Raw genomic sequence first — 17,699 nt, forward strand, 5'->3', positions numbered from 1 at the left:
TCTTATTTTCTTTTCGTTTCTTTTCGTTTCTTTTCGTTTCTTTTTGTTTTGTTACGGCTAAAATCTGGGTGCGAGGCTGCTCTGCCACCCAGCTCATCGGACTAAGTCCGTGGGTCCCTGCGGAGGAAAATGAGCTCAGCCGGAGACAGGAGCAAACTGCAGAAGATCCAAGTTTATTGCGCAACAGGTTCAAGGCGAGATTGAACAGTGAGAAAGGGGTGACATGAGTTTTTGAAACTCCCTCCATGTCCCAGAATACAGTGCAAAACACGTCATGAATACATTAAAGAGAGGTTTGGTTACACAGATTACATCATGAATATATTAATGGGAGGTTGGGTTACACAGATTAACATATGGAGGAGGAAGGGGGGAATATGCAGAGCTGAAGATATGCACAGATAAACACTTCCTGGGGATGAGAAAACAATGGTCTCAAATATGCATAGCCTGCCACCTGACATTGCCTGGAGGAAAGGCTGATCAGAGATTTGACCGGATTAGGGTCTTGACACCTTGAGGGATTATGGAGGACAGGGGAGGGGTGATGGAGTCCTAGAGAAATTGAGCAGACATATTGTAGCGAAGAAGGTGAAGAAGACATGCCCCCCCCCTTCCGTAACAGTTTCTTTTCTTTTCTTTTCTTTTCTTTTCTTTTCTTTTCTTTTCTTTTCTTTTCTTTTCTTTTCTTTTCTTTTCTTTTCTTTTCTTTTCTTTTCTTTTCTTTTCCTTTCCTTTCTTTCTTTCCTGAACCTTCCAATATTCAACTTCATTGAATGCCCTGCCGGTTCTCATCTTAAGAGAGAAAACTTATCCCTGCCCACTTTTGCTGGTTTAGAATTTGTCTCTTAAACCCACTCAAGTTGGTGGCCGTCACAGTGTCTCTGTCCACCCATCTGTTGCTTTCCACCCATTCATATCTGCTGCCTATTTGGGACCCTTATTTGCAATAGAAAATATGCACTGGAAGTCAAAATACATGAATATTTGGAGTCAAAATTGAGCAGAAACGTGGACCCGTCATCTGCAGCAGCCCAGGACGGCAGGGTTGTCTGCTTCCAAGAGAATTGTAGAGATGTTTTATGCAGGCCCCTGCTTCAAGTGCCTCCACCTTTGGAGAGAAGATGGATTATCTCCATGAGAAAGGACCCCTCTTCTGCAATGGCATCCACAGAACTCACTCACTTGTCTCCCCTTCCAGATTAATTGGCATTTGATTGATTTTCTTGTAGGTATGTGCATTTTTGTTTGGCACTTTAGGGTAATTTTGAATGTTGTGTGCATGTACATTACCTTGTTAAATGACTGTCTGTAATGCTTTGATTTCTAAGGACTTTGAGATCTTCAACAATGAAAAAACATAATGCCCGATTTTAAATAAATAACTATTCCCCCTTTCTTCCTGTCCATTCTTCTTCAGCTGCTCAGTCCACCCTTCCTTGGTTCAGCCATCTCTGCCTTCTCAGTCCCTTCACTCTCTGCTCACATTTCATGCCTACCAATCAAATGCCAAGGGACAGATTGGGAAGAAATTTTATTCCATTTGCTTTTAAAGGCAACCATGCATAATTCACACTTTTCAAGAACCAAGCAACAGTCATCTTTCAAAATCTGCACTTCTTTAAGTTTTGCAGTGCACTTCTCCAGTAATATGTTTAAAAAATTGTATATGCCAGGGTAAAGTGTTCGTAGAAATGGAAATGTGAAAGTGAAAATAACTTACAATAATGCATTATAGAAAAAAAGTATATTAACAGAACTTTGCACTGAAATGTTGGTGGATTTTCAAAAAATCATAAACTGATGTGAAAGTGTGAAGAGCTTAACTTAAAACTGGAAAAATCAGAAATGGAGGGGGGACTGAAATCAACAGACTTGCCCAGCTCAGCAAGGATGGTCCAGTTCTCCCCTGATGTTCCTTTTGGATACACAGCAGACTCCGAAAGGTGCTGATCAGGTGTATTTGCATGTTTTTTTTGTCTTGCCAGAGTCCAGTTAAGAGTTCACCCACATTTTGATCGTAAAAGGTAAAGGACCCCTGGATGGTTAAGTCCAGTCAAAGATGACTATAGGATGCGGCACAAATCTCACTTCAGGCCAAGGGAGCTGGCGTTTGTCCACAGACAGCTTTCTGGGTCATGTGGCTAGCATGACTAAACCGCTTCTGGCGTAAGCGGACACTGCGACGAAAACCAGAGCGCACGGAAACACTGTTTACTTTCCCGCCACAGCGGTACCTATTTATCTACTTGTACTGGTGTGATTTTGGACTGGTGTGATTTTGAACTGCTAGGTTGGTAATAATAATAATAATAATAATAATAATAATAATAATAATAATATACCCCGCCCATCTGGCTAGGTTTCTCCAGCCACTCTGGGCAGCTCCCAACAGATTAAAAACAGAATAAAACATCAAACATTAAAAACTTCCATAAACAGGGCTGCCTTCAGATGGTAGACGCTGCGGCAGAGTGATGACCCCATAACTTTTCTCATTGCCCCGCAGCTCTGTGCCTTGTCCACTGAATTGGATCTTATCAGATGTACAGAAAATCTGAAGAGAGTTTTTGTTTAACTGAGCTTCAATTCAGTGGGTAAGATCAAATCTTCAACTGGGTTCTGAACCAGGCAGGCAGGCAGGCAGGGGTGCAAGGCAAGGCAAGGCAAAAGGGAACTTCTGCACAGACCAATCACTTCTTCTGGTGCATCAACAATTAATTGCACATTAATTATTCAAAAGCCAGTTAAAACTATTTAGTTTAATTAATTAAATAAGATTTATGAACTTGATCTAGTGCTACCAACTTTTCATAGTCTGATATTTACACCAACTTTGACACTTAGCACCTCCGGGGGGATCTTATATACAGTTTCTCTTTCTCTTCCTCTTCCTCCAAGAATGAGAGACGGACAACTTCACTCTTTCCCTCCACTTGTTTTAATACACAAACTTCCTCTCCCCTGGATCTTTTCCGCTGCAAAGCAAAAAGCTGCTGGGCAGCAGAGGCAGAGCTTGAGCAGAAAAATCACAGAAAAAATATTAAGCCAGCCGTTTCCCTGCCACTTCTCCTGCTGAGAGGAGAACACAGCACTTAGCAGCAGAATGCAGGCTTGGGATGGAGAAAGCTCCATCTAAAAAAGGATCTCAAGGAGTTGGTAATGAGGGAGATCTTGGAGAGCCTCAGGCAGTTGGAGCAGACAATTAATTGATTGATATATATTTTTAATTGGTTTTTCAAATTTGACGATCACATATCCAACATACAACATAAAGTCAACATTCCACAGAATCTCCTGGACTTCCCTCCTCCCCTTTGTGGGTCCTATTGTTAATCATTTCCTCCTGCATCTTTTATAATACTGTAATCCAAATCTTTTACATCTCTGCTATATCCAAAATTCGCCATTAAACTAGAAGGAATTCAACCCATTAATCACTTGCCGAATAATGGATTGAATTTATATCCTACCTTCTTTCATCCAAGGAACTCAAGGTGGCACAGACAGGTCTCTCCTCATTTAATCCCTACAGCAACCCTATAATTTGGTAAGGCTGGGAGCATTGACTGGCTTCCCAACTTCATGGTTGAGTGGGGGATTTGAACCCTGGTCTCCCAAGTCCTAGTCCGACACTCTAACCATCACACCACACTGGCTCTCAATACAGAGGGACTGATTATTTGACTCATTACCCGTTAGCAGCTTCGTGTGTTTACATGGCCATTAAAACTTCCTGGAGGCTGCTTTTGGCGTGTGTGTTTTTTTTAAAAAAGTTCAAGAAAACAAATGTCCACACCCTGCGAATCCCTGGCCTGCCTTCATCATCTGTAGTATTTCTACAGCATTTCTTCTTTTAACTCTCTAGTTAAGAGGAAGCGGAGATAGAAAAGGAGGAAGCTGCTGCTTTCTAAATTGTTCACAAGGTTTTGCTCTAGAATCAGCGGCAGAAAACAGACTCCAATGCAGACCCATGGAGGATGGCTTTGGATTGTGCTGCTATTTCCCCTGACAGGTGAGTTCCGAAGTCAGAAACTTCACAGGATTGTAGGACATGTGCTTTCCAAAAGGCGACCAGCCCAATTCCTTTATCTGGCTGAGTTCTGTCTCTACACTCAGCTGCAGAACAGGAAAAGACAGGGACAGTGGTGGTGGTTTAAGAACATCTGACCGGCAGGAGGACTTCTAGCATGGATCAGCACTTTGGGGTCTTATACCACTTCCCCCAAAGAATTCTGGGAAATACGCTGCACAGTGGTTCAACACCCACACATCAGAGGGGAAGTGGAGACAGCTGGGCTGAGGAAATGGAGGATCTTTGGGTTCACTGACTCTCAAAGGGAGGGAGCTGTCCAATCAGAAGGTCCAGAAAACGCAGTCATAGGACAGGCGGGTGGTGTGATGACCTGTTCACTGAGCGTATATCCTGATTTGCTTGCAATGAAGGATAGAAAAGGCCTGCTTTCTCATGAGCACTCATTCTGGGGTTGGTGGGGAGGTTATGTGTCTGAGCATCGTTCCTGACTTGCATACATGGAGATTATATGTCCTATTATTTACTTACAATGTTTATATGGTGCTTTTCAGGCAGACCTCACAAAGTGGTTTACCTAAGTTTGGTACAACTACAAGCACAGATTTTTTAATTATTATTCTTTTAAGTTGCAGCAGAATGGATGTGACAACTCCCACTTATGGGAGCTGGATGGCAACACTTCTGGTTAAAGTTGCTTTGGGTTCCCACAAAAGTGGATTTGTTGCAACAGAGTACTTTAGTCCACTTTAGTTGTGCAAAACTAACTCGGATTCCCAGAGCAAGTAGCCCTCTGAGAGAGTGCAAAGTGCTTTGTGGGTAGCTGTTCATGTGGGAGTGGTTGATTAAACACCAAAATCACTTTGAGCAGGAGGGGGTAATTCCTCCAAAATTTCCCAGCTGGAATCTGCTTGCAAATTTAATTGTTTGTCTTTTAAAGATTTGCACCTTAAAAATGAAATAAGGTGTAAAAAGCACTCAGCTTCACAACCTGATAGTTCAAATATTGCACGTTTTCTCACCTTTTAAAATGCCATGTGGTGTGTCTAATTTTGATTTGATTGTCCATTGCTCAGGCCAGAGATTCCTCTGGAAACCCTGCTGCTCGGGGTTGGTTTGTTGTTGTTGTTTTTTTAAAAAATACATTCCATTTCAGCCATAAGCTACAATTTAAGAAAGGAGGAGGTAAAATAGGGCTACATTTAATGCACATTTAACAATGCACATCTAAAGCACATGACTTCCACCAAACATATATGGGAACTGTAGTTTCTCTTCTCACAGAACTATAATTCCCGGCAATCTACAGTTCCCAACGTTCTTTGGTGGACGCCATGTGCTTTAAACACTGGTCATGCTTTAAATGTAAGGTGTAAAAAGGTAAAGGGAACCCTGACCATTAGGTCCAGTCGTGGCCGACTCTGGGGTTGCGGCGCTCATCTCGCTTTACTGGTCGAGGGAGCCGGTGTACAGCTTCCAGGTCATGAGGCCAGCATGACTAAGCCGCTTCTGGCGAACCAGAGCAGCGCACGGAAACGCCGTTTACCTTCCCGCTGGAGCGGTACCTATTTATCTACTTGTACTTTTTTGTGCTTTCAAACTGCTAGACTGAAGATGACGGTTTTTCAACATGCCCTCTTATCAGCCTCTTCCATATGCCAGGCTGGAATGAGGCAGCAAACAATCCCGAACAAGAAACGTTTGTGGTTTTGTGGGACTACTGTTTTGTAACGGCAACAAACTGCAAGAAGCCCAGGCATGCAGGCCGGAGCATATCTGTGCAAGAATAAAGGAAGCAACCCAAAGCCCCAATGCTCCACTGTTGCTGGTTCATGACATGCAGATGGAGCCAAATGGGAGCTGCCTTCGAATTTCCAGCTTTCCAGTATGACCCCCTTCCCCACACACTTAACAAGCACTTGCTAGAAATTTGCAAGTGGGGAGAAGAAAGTGGTCTTGTGCTCAGATCCTGCTTGCAGACCTCCCAGTAGAGGCATTTGGAAGGCCATTGTGAGAACAGGATGCCGGACTAGATGGGTCTGATCCAGCCATCTTCTAACACCCTTATATGGCTCACAAACTTGCAAACATATCTTCATTCAAACCCTAATGTGTAGAAATCTGCTGGTTTTTCCTTTTTTCAAATCCGAACTTCTCAAGAACTTTTCAAGAGCAATGGGGTCAATGGACCGCTGATGCTGTAGTATTAGTGCTGAGGACGATGTCCTGCTTTTAGGTCTCTGTGTGTGCATTTGTTCCAGGGAAATTTCAAACAAATTTCAAACAAAGAAGCTTTAGAAAGCTGCATGCTCTCCGTGCAGCCCTCTTAGGAGTACTGAGTTATCTCTGCTTTGCATATGGGGAAGAGGCGAGGCTTTGCACAGAACAAGAGTTGCCCTCCAAGTACGGAAATGTGGGCCCCCGAGTGGCCTCAGGATCCCAGGGGTGCTGCTCAAAGCAGGAACATTAAAGAGAAGTTAATGAGCCAGCTGGCAAAGCTGCCAGCTTTCGCTCTGCAAATCCCCACCAATCCCACCTCCTTGCATTAAGATAGTTTTAATTGAGGTGAGAATATTCACACAGCTAATGTTCCAGGGGCTCCCCAGCACTCATTGTTTTCAGAAATAGCTGACTTGCATTCTTGCAACAAAAGAGAATTGGGTACCAAAGAGATCCTGCCCACTTGGATACCCAGGAGAAGGATTTTGCCATCCCACTTTTGCAGGGACTGTTGCTTTAGGAAAATGGTCACTTCATCCCCTTGAATTGTACGTGGATGGGCAGCCAGAGGAGGATGGTCTTCCTTGCCTGAAAAAGAGGGGAGCCGGCGCACTAACTCTAGGGGGTCAAAGGCACCTTGGCCCCCTCAATATTTGTTTTAAGGGGCCCCCAATCTTGAGGCAGTCCTGCACACAACACATGTTGAGTGTTGCAGCTCCAGTGTCCAGCTCCTCCAGAATCACAGGTGCTTTGCACACGCGCAATGTACATGAGGTAACACGTGCATTATGTGTGATATGCGTGGCATCTCATGCACACAACATGCGCCCGGCCCCCTCAATCTTGGGGGCAAACTGGCATCTCTGGAGGGGGAGGCAGTCCCCTTGTTAGATCCCTACTCAGCTGGCCAAACTGCCAACCAGCTCCCTCATTAGCTGAAGTGGATAGTATCATCCCTCCATGTGGTGAGGAGAATTTTTGCTGCACATCCAGTATGGCCGATCCTTAGAGAACCTTTTGATCATCTTCCTTGAGGACTCTAATTAATCTATTACCAAACAGGCAGTAACATATCTGAATGTTGTCACAGCTCTCAGATCTGCTATGACTATTAGCTTCTAGCTTGTCATGTTTAATAATTAATACTTGGTTCTCCCGAGGTTGTGTTACTTTATATTTTGTACTTCGTTTAATGATCGGCCAGCCATTTGGTTGGTGGATTGACTGGTTTCTACCACTGGTATAAACTCGGATGGAAACTCTCCCATATTCTCAGCTTTCAAAACATGGCTGAAGTTTAACATATGGGGAGCTGCCCAAATGCATCTTGGGAAGGCTGTGTGTTGTTATGGATCCAGTTATAAGAATTCTAAGATCTCAAACATGGAATAAATGTTCATAAACCACGTGTCTGAAATAGTACAGGAGAGCAATCCTGAAACCATTTTGACTCTCCCAAATTGACCTCAAATATTTCTCTGCAAGGAGGAAGGAAATGGGAAAAGCTTTCCAATTATCTTTGGACTCACGGAGCTCACACTCTCTGCAAATACAGTCTGGCAAGTATATGTTAAGGTGGGCGAAGGATCAATATGTGTAAGAGATTCAGGAACGAAAGTATTTACCATCTCAAAGGAATGGCCAGGCTACCCAGAAAAGGCAATCAGGTATCCTGGCAGACAGGAGAGAAGCAACATTTAAATTTCTGCTGGAGACCACCTCCATCTGTGCTGTATGTATGATGTTTTTTGGGGGGGGTCTTGGGGTACAGGGTGGGCATTTTCAAAAGCTTGCGCACCATTGTTCTGGGTTTCTCCTACCTTGGGAGGGAACACTGTTGCAACAGAAAAATAAATATCTGCTTTGCTTGGAGCTGGGGGCACTGTTATACAGTGGTTTCGTTCCTTCCTCCTGGGCTGTGTCCAGAAAATGGTGTCAGACCCCTGGGGTCTCACTTGTGGGGTGCCTCAGGGTTCCATCTTCTCCCCCATGCTTTTTAACATCTACATGAAGCCGCTGGGAGAGATCATCAGGAGGGTTGGGCTGGGTGTTCGTCAATATGCAGATAGTACCCAGCTCTACCTCTCTTTCAAATCGAAACCAGTGAAGGTCCTGTGTGAGTGTCTGGAGGCGGTTGGAGGATAGATGGCGGATGACAGATTGAAGTTGAATCCTGACAAGACAGAAGTACTGTTTTGGGGGGACAGGGGGCGGGCAGGTGTGGGGGACTCCCTGGTCCTGAATAGGGCAACTGTGCCCTTGAAGGACCAGGTGTACAGCCTGGCAGTCATTTTGGACTCACAGCTGTCCATGGAGGCGCAGGTCAATTCTGTATCCAGGGCAGCTGTTTATCAGCTCCATCTGGTATGCAGGCTGAGACCCTACCTCCCCGCAGACTGTCTCGCCAGAGTGGTGCATGCTCTAGTTATCTCCCGCTTGGACTACTGCAATGTGCTCTACGTGGGGCTACCTTTGAAGGTGACCCGGAAACTACAATTAATCCAGAATGCGGTAGCTAGACTGGTAACTGGGAGTGGCCGGCGAGACCATATAACACCGGTTCTGAAAGACCTACATTTTTTTTAAAAAAATAATTTTTATTAATTTTACAACATAAACAAAATACAAACAAACATAACACGACTTCCCCATACCTCCCCTTCACTGCATCCTTGTTTTAAAATTTTTTAGCAATCCTTCATCCATTTTTATATTTAATTCTCTTTAAAATTTTCTTAAGCTTAAATTTTTACAGCTGTAATTCTTTATATCAAATCCCTTGACATCTTAACATTCCGAAATTTTACAACAATTTTTAAGATAAATTTTAATTTTTTTCCAGTCCTCTTCCACTGTCTCTCTCCTCTGGTCACGAATTCTGCCGGTCATCTCTGCCAGTCCCATAAATTCAGTCACCTTGGTCTGCCATTCTTCCAGAGTAGGTAGTTCTTTAGTCTTCCAATACTTTGCCAAAAGAATTCTTGCTGCTGTTGTTGCATACATAAAAAATGTTCTATCTTTCTTTAGAATCATTTGGCCTACCATGCCCAAGAGAAAAGCCTCCGGTTTCTTTGCAAATGTCCACTTAAGGATTTTCTTAATTTCATTATAGATCATTTCCCAGTAGGCCTTAATCTTCGGGCAGGTCCACCAAAGATGATAAAAAGTTCCTTCGCATTCATTACACTTCCAACAGTTGTTATTGGGCAAATGATATATCTTTGCAAGCTTGACTGGGGTCATGTACCACCTATAGATCATTTTCATTATATTCTCTTTTAAGGCACTACATGCCGTGAATTTAATACCTGTGGTCCATAACTGCTCCCAGTCAGCAAACATAATATCATGACCAATGTCTTGTGCCCACTTAATCATAGCTGATTTGACCGTTTCATCCTGTGTGTTCCATTTTAGCAGCAGATTGTACATTCTAGACAGATTGGGTTCTAACAATTCTGTTTCTAGCTTTGACCTCTCCTTCTGGAATCCTAGTTTCCTGTCCTGCTTAAAGGTCTCATTAATCTGGTAATAATGTAACCAGTCTCGGACTTTAGGTTTTAATTTCTCAAAACTCTGTAGTTTCAACTTTCTGAAAGACCTACATTGGCTCCCAGTATGTTTCCAAGCACAATTCAAAGCGTTGGTGCTGACCCTGAATGCCTTTGGCCCAGGATACCTGAAGGAGCGTCTCCACCCCCATCGTTCAGCCCGGACTCTGAGGTCTAGCTCCGAGGGCCTTCTGGCGGTTCCTTCACAGCGAGATGTGAGGTTACAGGGAACCAGGCAGTGGGCCTTCTCGGTGGTGGCACCTGCCCTGGGGAACGCCCTCCCATCAGATGTCAAGGAAATAAACAACTACCTGACTTTTAGGGAACTGTTTAGGGAAGTTTTTAATGACTGATGTTTTAATGTATTTTTGATATTTTATTGGAAGCCGCTCAGAGTGGCTGGGAAAACCTAGCCAGATGGGCGGGGGTATGAATAATTTATTATTATTATTATTATTATTATTGTTGTTGTTGTTGTTGTTGTTGTTGTTTTTAGTTTATTGCTGGTTTTTCTGTGTTTATTGTTGTTTTGGGCAGTTTTTTCTGATAATTTTATTTGTTTTATTATTATTGTAAACCACTCTGAGAGTTTTGGTTCTGTTTTCAATCAAACAATGTTCTAATTTTATGAAACAAACAAACAATCAAATATTCTGCTTCATCAGAAGGCATATTCGAGACATCCCCGACATTAACATTCCTTCCTTTCTTAATCTAGCTCATCAGGCAGAGGAATCAGAACATCCCTCCAAAGATGGCCAAACAAAACATCTCCAAGCTGAGTTTGTCAACGCGACACGGCAACAAAACGAGTCCTTCACGTTGTGGCCAACTTATAATAGAACAGACCCCTCCAATGGAGTCTTGGGTATCATCACTACGCTGCCTGACCCCACTGTAAAGAGTGAAACAGAATATCAAGGCAGTAAGTGCCAGATGTGATTATGTGTGTGTTGGAGACCCCCGATTCCCCTCCAAGAGCTACAATTCGCAGAGTGGTTTCACAGTAAATCCCTCTTCACAGGGAACTTGGGGGAACTGTCACTCCGTGAGGTTTATAGGAACCTCCTAACAACTCTCAGTGCCCTTAACAACAGTTGCCATAATCATCTGGGGGAAGCTTTGACTGTTTATAGAGTTCGAAAGCACATCAAAGTGCAAGTAGATAAATAGGTACCACTCCGGCGGGAAGGTAAACGGTGTTTCCGTGCGCTGCTCTGGTTCGCCAGAAGCAGCTTAGTCATGCTGGCCACATGACTTGGAAGCTGTACGCCGGCTCCCCCAGCCAATAAAGCGACATGAGCGCCACAACCCCAGAGTCGTTCGTGACTAGACCTAACAGTCAGGGGTCCCTTTACCTTTACCATAGTGTTTTAAATGTATGATGTTAATGTGGCCTATAAATTGATGAGCACAAAGCTAATAATCTATCTCATCCTACAGGAGAGTCTTATCAGTCACTAAATATTAGGTATGATAGCTAAACAGAACCTCCATTTTCAGAGGCAGTCTATCCCTGCCTACCAGGTGCTGAGGGCATAATACTGTAACAATATTTTATTATTTATACCCCGCACATCATATCAGTTTTACCACAATGTCCCAAGCAAACATTGTGTATGGGCTGTTTAGAGGATTCCATGAAGTCTCTTGTCTGCCCACTGTCCTATGTTGACATTTGGTCTGCTCCAGCATATCAGTTTTACCACAATGCCCCAAGTATGAAATGGATTCGTTATTCAAAAACATTTTGTCCAACACATAGTGACTGAATCTCCTAATTTTTGCTCCCGAAGGAAGGCTGCTGAAGCCAGCCATCACCATCCACTCAGTGAATGGGACCTGCAATGTCACCTTGAACTGTGTGGTAACTGGAGGAGAAGGAGAGGACGTGACTTATGCCTGGTCGACTTCTGAAATGGGGACGGTTCTCTCTGAGGAGCCATCTCTACACATCACTCAGAAGCCCCCAGATCAAACCTGGGATTACACCTGCACTGTGCGCAAGAAGCAGAGTCAAAACTCCAGCACCGTTTCCCTGAGAGATCACTGCCATGGTGAGGCAAGCTGCCATATTGAATTTCCACAAGGGAGAAGCACAGAAGTCCACATCAACATTGCCTTGTAAAACGGGGTGGGGGTGGGGGTGGGGGTGGCATTCTATTCCCAAGAGACTTAAAATGTGACTGTTAGTGGTTATATCTTGCCTGGCTACAGGGAGGCCACTCTTCCCTGCATCTCTTACTATTGGCTTAGTGGGCATGATGTCATGGAATGTTCACACCTGAGTGACATCAAGCACCTCAAAAACCCACCCCACTTGCCCCAAAACACAAACCCCTATTTTGTTTCTGGGTAGCGGGGTGGTATTTTAAAAATCCTAAAATTATCCTAGACAAGCTCAGGCTACCAGAAAGTATAGAGACTGCTTTCGCACTGCTTCTTTTCCAGCTCAAAATGGCCCTTCCCAATGAGGAAGCAACAATTCTGGGTTTCTGTAGCTTCCTCATGAATTTCATCTGTGGATGAAAAAGTGGATTGAGGAGGGCGATTCTGAGCTGGGAAATGACCAGCAGGGAAGAGGTTAAGAAGTCTCATCCATCCATCCATCCATCCAGCCAGCCAGCCAGCCAGCCAGCCAGCCTTCCTCTGCTGGGAAGGGCTTCTTCTGCCTCCCGATAAATGTGCAACCAGAATTTGCCATTACAGTGGAGCCTTGGTTTTCGAACGTCTCCGTCAACAAACCATTTGGAACCTGAACACCATAAACCCAAAAGTAAATGCTTCCATTTTTGAATGCGCTTCGGAAGTCAAACTTCCGAGGTGGCGTCTGTTTTGAGTTTCCTTATTGTATTGAGGCTTCCGTATTGAGTTTTCAGTTTTTGAATGCTTCAGAAGTTGAACTGTCTTCCAGAACGGATTACGTTCGAAAACCGAGGTTCCACTGTATATGATTGAGTTCCCATCTCAAAACAGCAACAGTCTGGAAGTGCCCTGAGACCCCGATTGCTCAGGACTGCTTCGGCTTTAAAGAAAAGTGGAAGAGGAAATAATAATGGAATCCCATGAAATGCATCATTTGAGCCTATGAGCAAAGGAAGTGGGAGAGTTCAGAATCCAAAAGAAACCAGCTTACCAGCAACACCTGGTGGACCATTAGAAATATTATTGGTACAACAGCTGTGCATTTAAATGGGCCATGCACAGGAGAAATTCCTTGGTACTTGTGGGCTCCCACTGCTTAAACCCTCCTTAAAGTGCTTGAGTGGTTTGTGGACAGGATACCTTAGGGATAACTTCACCAACCTGGTGCCACCTGGCCATTTTAGACTACAGCTCCCATCAGCCCCAGCCAGCATGGCGATAATGGACATTCTGGTGGTGGCTGATGGGCGTTGCAGTGTCCATCAGGAGATATTTACAACACCCAGCAAATTTTGGTTGCCATATGTAATCTGAAATTCACTCTTATTCACTCCATCTGTTACTCCAGATCCTTCAACTCTCGGTCAAGAAGCACCGACATTCTTGTACGTTAAGTACTTAGTTCCACTTTTGCTCGTTCTGATCCTGTTGCTGATCCTGTTCCTCATGTACAGAAGGAAGAGAGGAAGAGGTGAGACTTGGTGCTTCATTTGCTTAGCAAAGAAACTTCATGGCTTCCTGTCAATTTGTTTGTTAAGGGCCCTGAGAGTCGTCAGGAGGCCCCCTTATTTTCTTCCCAGAGCTGCAATTCTCAGAGTTCCCTGAGAAGAGGGATTGGTTGTTAAACCACTCTGGGAATTGTAGCTCCACAAGGGGACATGGGGCAGTGGCAGACCTGGGGGGCAGGTCTGAAATTTCAGTGACACCCTGTGCAAGATAACAATTTGGTGCCCCCTCCACCTCTCATCTTCCATTCTAGCTCATAGCTGTGGTGCCCCGAAGGCTCTGCCCTAAGTCCGCCTCTTCTAGGGGTCTCCTAACAACTCGTGTTGCCCTTAGCAAACTACAGCTCCCAGAATTCTTGGTGTGATTGTGGCCAAAATGGCCATCCTTAGGAAGGGTGGAGATGGAAGGAGAGCCTTTGAGTTACAGAGGCCCCTGGTGGGTGGACATGAGCGTGTGCTACAACTCTGCTTCCTTGATACTACAACTTCCATTAGTCACAACTAGCACAAGAACCACACTGGGCGAAGCCAACAGTTGCCAGCAAAAACATTTGGTGGGCATCAGGTTGACAGATATGCTGTGCTGTGCCACCCAGTGTCAGAGAGTTCATCCTTCGTTGCAAATTCACAATGCCTTCGTGTGATCACTCAAGGAATATTCTGCCCACTGCGCTATGAAACTTTCTGGCAGGTGAATAACTAAATTGATTCTCTTAAATTCTGCAAGGATTTAAAAATAGATAGTCTATTTTTAGATCTTGCACTTCATCTTCCCTGTGCAGAAAATACTGCTGTGCACACACACAAGATTTATTATCAGTATTACTAAAGGAATATACTCTCTCTCTCTCTCCATAGGAAGCCATAGCAGGACAGTATCTATCATTGAATCATCAGGTATGAAAATATCCATGCAGAGCTTTTTTAACAAGTCCTGTAGAGCCATGTTTTATTACATTGCTAAGCCTCTACAGAGCACCTTGAAATTCGTTCTGCCTACATTACCTCGGCAACCTTGACAACAGCCTCCAAAGGCAGCCAGTATTTGTATCCCATCACTGGAGATGGGAGATGGTCAGAGCTGAGGGTTGACTGCAGATCAGGTGTGGGGAAGCTTTGGCCTTTCAAGTGCCACTGAACTACAGCTCCCATCATCCCATGCCCTTGGCCATACTTGCTGGGGCTGATGGGAGTTGTAGTTCAGTGACGCCTGAAGGCCAAAACTTACCCACAGCTGTTGTAGATCATTGCTGATTTTGATCTTTTGATTTGCAGATTCTGACTTTCCTACTCCAGAAGAGGCCACACAGCTGAATCCTGAGGTAATTTGGCTTTCTATTACCCCCTGGCAAGGAGGGACCCAACCACTGCTTCCTTTCAAACTATGGTAGAAAGGCATCATAGCACTTTTGTGAAAAAGAGCCATGTAGAAAAGGAGTAACGACACGAGGGGTGTATGTTCATTTTCAAAACCCTTCTGTTCCAGTTTTCAAGCAAGACTGCCTCATGAAGTGGTTCAAATCAATAATTATATATTTATGGACCATTTGTGTTCCAACATAGCCACAAGTGCTTCCCATGTTTCTAGGAAGGGGAATTTTATCGTTTATGCTTTTGCATTCCTTTGTTCTCCTCCCCCCACAGGCCTTCAAGCCAATCCCTGAGGAGCCTCTGGAAATGGTGCAAGTACCAACTATAAATGAGAACGAAGAGGCTTCAAGCACACAGGGCCACCAGCCAGATGCGCAGGCAAAATGTGGACTTCCCTAACCCAGGAGGCCCATCCAAGTTCCTTTTATACAGGGCAGGTGAAAAGCTCTTCTTTCCAACACATCTTGCCAACATATGGGAGCCTTGAAGCAGTTGCTTCAATTCATACTATTGATTTTAATTATGGCATGCGTTTAGCTTCAAGTAGGATTGGCACCCCGCTTGAGACATCACACACACACGATTGAGGGGTCAATCTATGAGTGCAAGAGGAAGCATTTATTGAACTTTTGAATGATCTTTTTTTAAAAAAAGCCAGATATTTATAAACTAGACAATGTGCCCACATTTTTCAACGAGTGCTCTTTCTTCAGGGACAAAAACACTAATTTATTTTCCCCAGCTACTGAATATTCTTCTTCATTCTAGCACACCTTCTCCACTTCTTCCTGAGGAGACTCAGCCCTGCTTTTGCCTTGGCTCAGAAAATGTTGGCTTGTGGGAGTTGTCATTGGTCTTGATGATTGTACTCTCTTACCTGGCAGTTAGGTCTGCAGATAGCTGGTGTTTCTTTTTTATTGTTGCATTTTTATTGTACACGAACACAAACTAAACAAATGCAAGTCTAACATCATCACTGGGGTGGCAATATTAAAATAAAAATTTAAATACAGTGGAACCTAGGTTCTCGAATGGCTTAGTTAACGAACAAATTGGTTCCTGAGCACCAAAAACCCGGAAGCAACTGTTCCAGTTTTCAAACATTTTTCAGATCTGAACGTCCGATGCGGCTGTCTGCTATTGTTTCCGGGGCACCTGCGCCAATCGGAAGCCGCAACTTGGTTTTCAGACATTTTGGGAGTCAAACAGACTTCGAGAACCAAGGTACCACTGTATTAAATTTATTAAATCCTGCTTTGCAGGGATAGATGATTCTCAGGGTCCCTTCCAACTCTGATTCTATGATATACTTTGGTAATAAGAATTAGGGATGGGACAGTGGCCCTCTGTACATGTATGTTTAGTGATTTTTTCTTATTGTGTTGATATTTGCAAAAACTTGTCCTTTGAGCTGCATATGGAAGAGAGAAGGGGGACAAACTAAACATCTCCCTCTACCCCTTCTACCCAACCTAAATGCGTAATTCGGACCTAAACAATAGTAAAGTTTGTATAAGAGTGTCCAAATGTTGATGTCAAGCTTTATTTTATTTTTTCCTGTGCAACGGACATGTACATAAACGCATATATATGAGCTTGACATTCCACATCCTCACTATGAGCTGCAGGTAAGTGGGGTTCAGATAATCCATAAACACCTTTAAACTATTTGTGAGGAATTTACAGCCAGCCCCAACTCCCACTGCACCTGGTAGCCAGCCCCCCACCGGCCACATCTGGCACACTTGAAAAGGGGTTTTATATGTGTATAGATGTACATGTGGGGTTTCAAAATTCATACTCATGTAGGGCCCCCTTCTCCCACTGAGCGCAGGGCTGGTGCAGTCCTAGGGCATCAGGAACAACCCCCAAGCCAGCCTTCAGGGCATGGTATGCCTCTGAATCCCAATTGCTGGAAACCACAGGAGTGTTCTTGTGCTCAGATCCTGCTTGCAAAGCTTCCCAGAGGCACATGGCTGGCCCCTGGGAGAACAGGCTGCTGGCCTAGATGGGCCATTGACCAGATCCAGCAAGGCTCCTCTTAAGGTTCTTCAAATATTTAGCCAACAGAATAGACGCCCTCTTGGATTTAAAAAAAATCTGTATGGGACATGCTCTTGCAGAGCAAGCAAACCAGTGAATTCAGTAGCATGGCATTCAAAGCTGCTCGGAGATCCTTGCAATTGCAATCAAGCTATTATAAGCACAGTCACCGGAGGGTGTAAAGATGTGTAGAAGCAGGAATTAATTGAATCTCCATTGTTTCGTGTGATAAGCAATAGATAAAAAGACTACTTTGACAACAGCCTTTTAAGGCTGATCCTAAATTCCTCTAGGGATATCTTTTTTCCAGCTTCAGTAAATCTGCCAGCATGGATGAGAGCTCTTTTCTTTTCCAACTCCTCCCCTCGTGCTTTTGGGTTTTGTATTATAAACCCTTTATTGCTGATATTATCACCCAAATTACAGTTTATTTAGCTGAAAATTAATTCCTTTCTGCAGGGCAAAACACCCCCGTTAAGTATTAGGCAAAAACCCCACAATTGAGCACTCATCTTTCAGAGCACAGGGCAGAGCAGGACTGGCTGCCACGCTATCAGTACACAGTGCACAACACCTTCAATTGGCACATTTTCAGTACGCAGCCTTCATCAGCCCTCCAAGATGTTTTAGACTCCCAACTCCCAGAACTCTCTGGCATGATGGCCAGTTTGTACTAACAGCCAGGGCAGACGGGAGTTGGGAGTCCAGACTATCTTCAGGGCTCCAGGTCAGCAAAGATTGATGTACCCTTGTGCTTGGCTTCAACTGCTGGAAGAGAAGAGAGCCGAATGCCAACACTTGAGACCAGTTTTACCTGGGAGATCACCTTAC

General features: G+C 44.2%; 1 protein-coding gene across 2 annotated transcripts; it reads left to right on the forward strand.

The window, feature by feature from the left end:
• The first annotated feature begins 1,819 nt into the window (after positions 1-1,819).
• LOC309330831 (uncharacterized protein) lies at positions 1,820-15,843 on the forward strand. Of its 2 annotated transcripts, XM_081842720.1 has the most exons (8): positions 1,820-2,169; positions 3,869-4,015; positions 10,523-10,729; positions 11,601-11,861; positions 13,298-13,420; positions 14,313-14,351; positions 14,730-14,776; positions 15,099-15,843. In XM_081842720.1, the coding sequence occupies exons 2-8, from the start codon at positions 3,964-3,966 to the stop codon at positions 15,222-15,224; spliced, it is 855 nt and encodes a 284-aa protein (XP_081698846.1). In that variant the 5' UTR covers positions 1,820-2,169; positions 3,869-3,963; the 3' UTR covers positions 15,225-15,843. The 2 variants fall into 2 exon arrangements, with proteins under 2 accessions (XP_081698846.1, XP_081698845.1); XM_081842719.1 differs by lacking the exon at positions 1,820-2,169 and having other exon boundaries at positions 3,287-4,015.
• The last annotated feature ends 1,856 nt before the right edge of the window (positions 15,844-17,699 follow it).

The sequence above is a fragment of the Podarcis erhardii genome (assembly GCF_964252035.2).
Source record: "Podarcis erhardii genome assembly, chromosome: 15".
NCBI classification, from domain to species: Eukaryota; Metazoa; Chordata; class Lepidosauria; order Squamata; family Lacertidae; genus Podarcis; species Podarcis erhardii.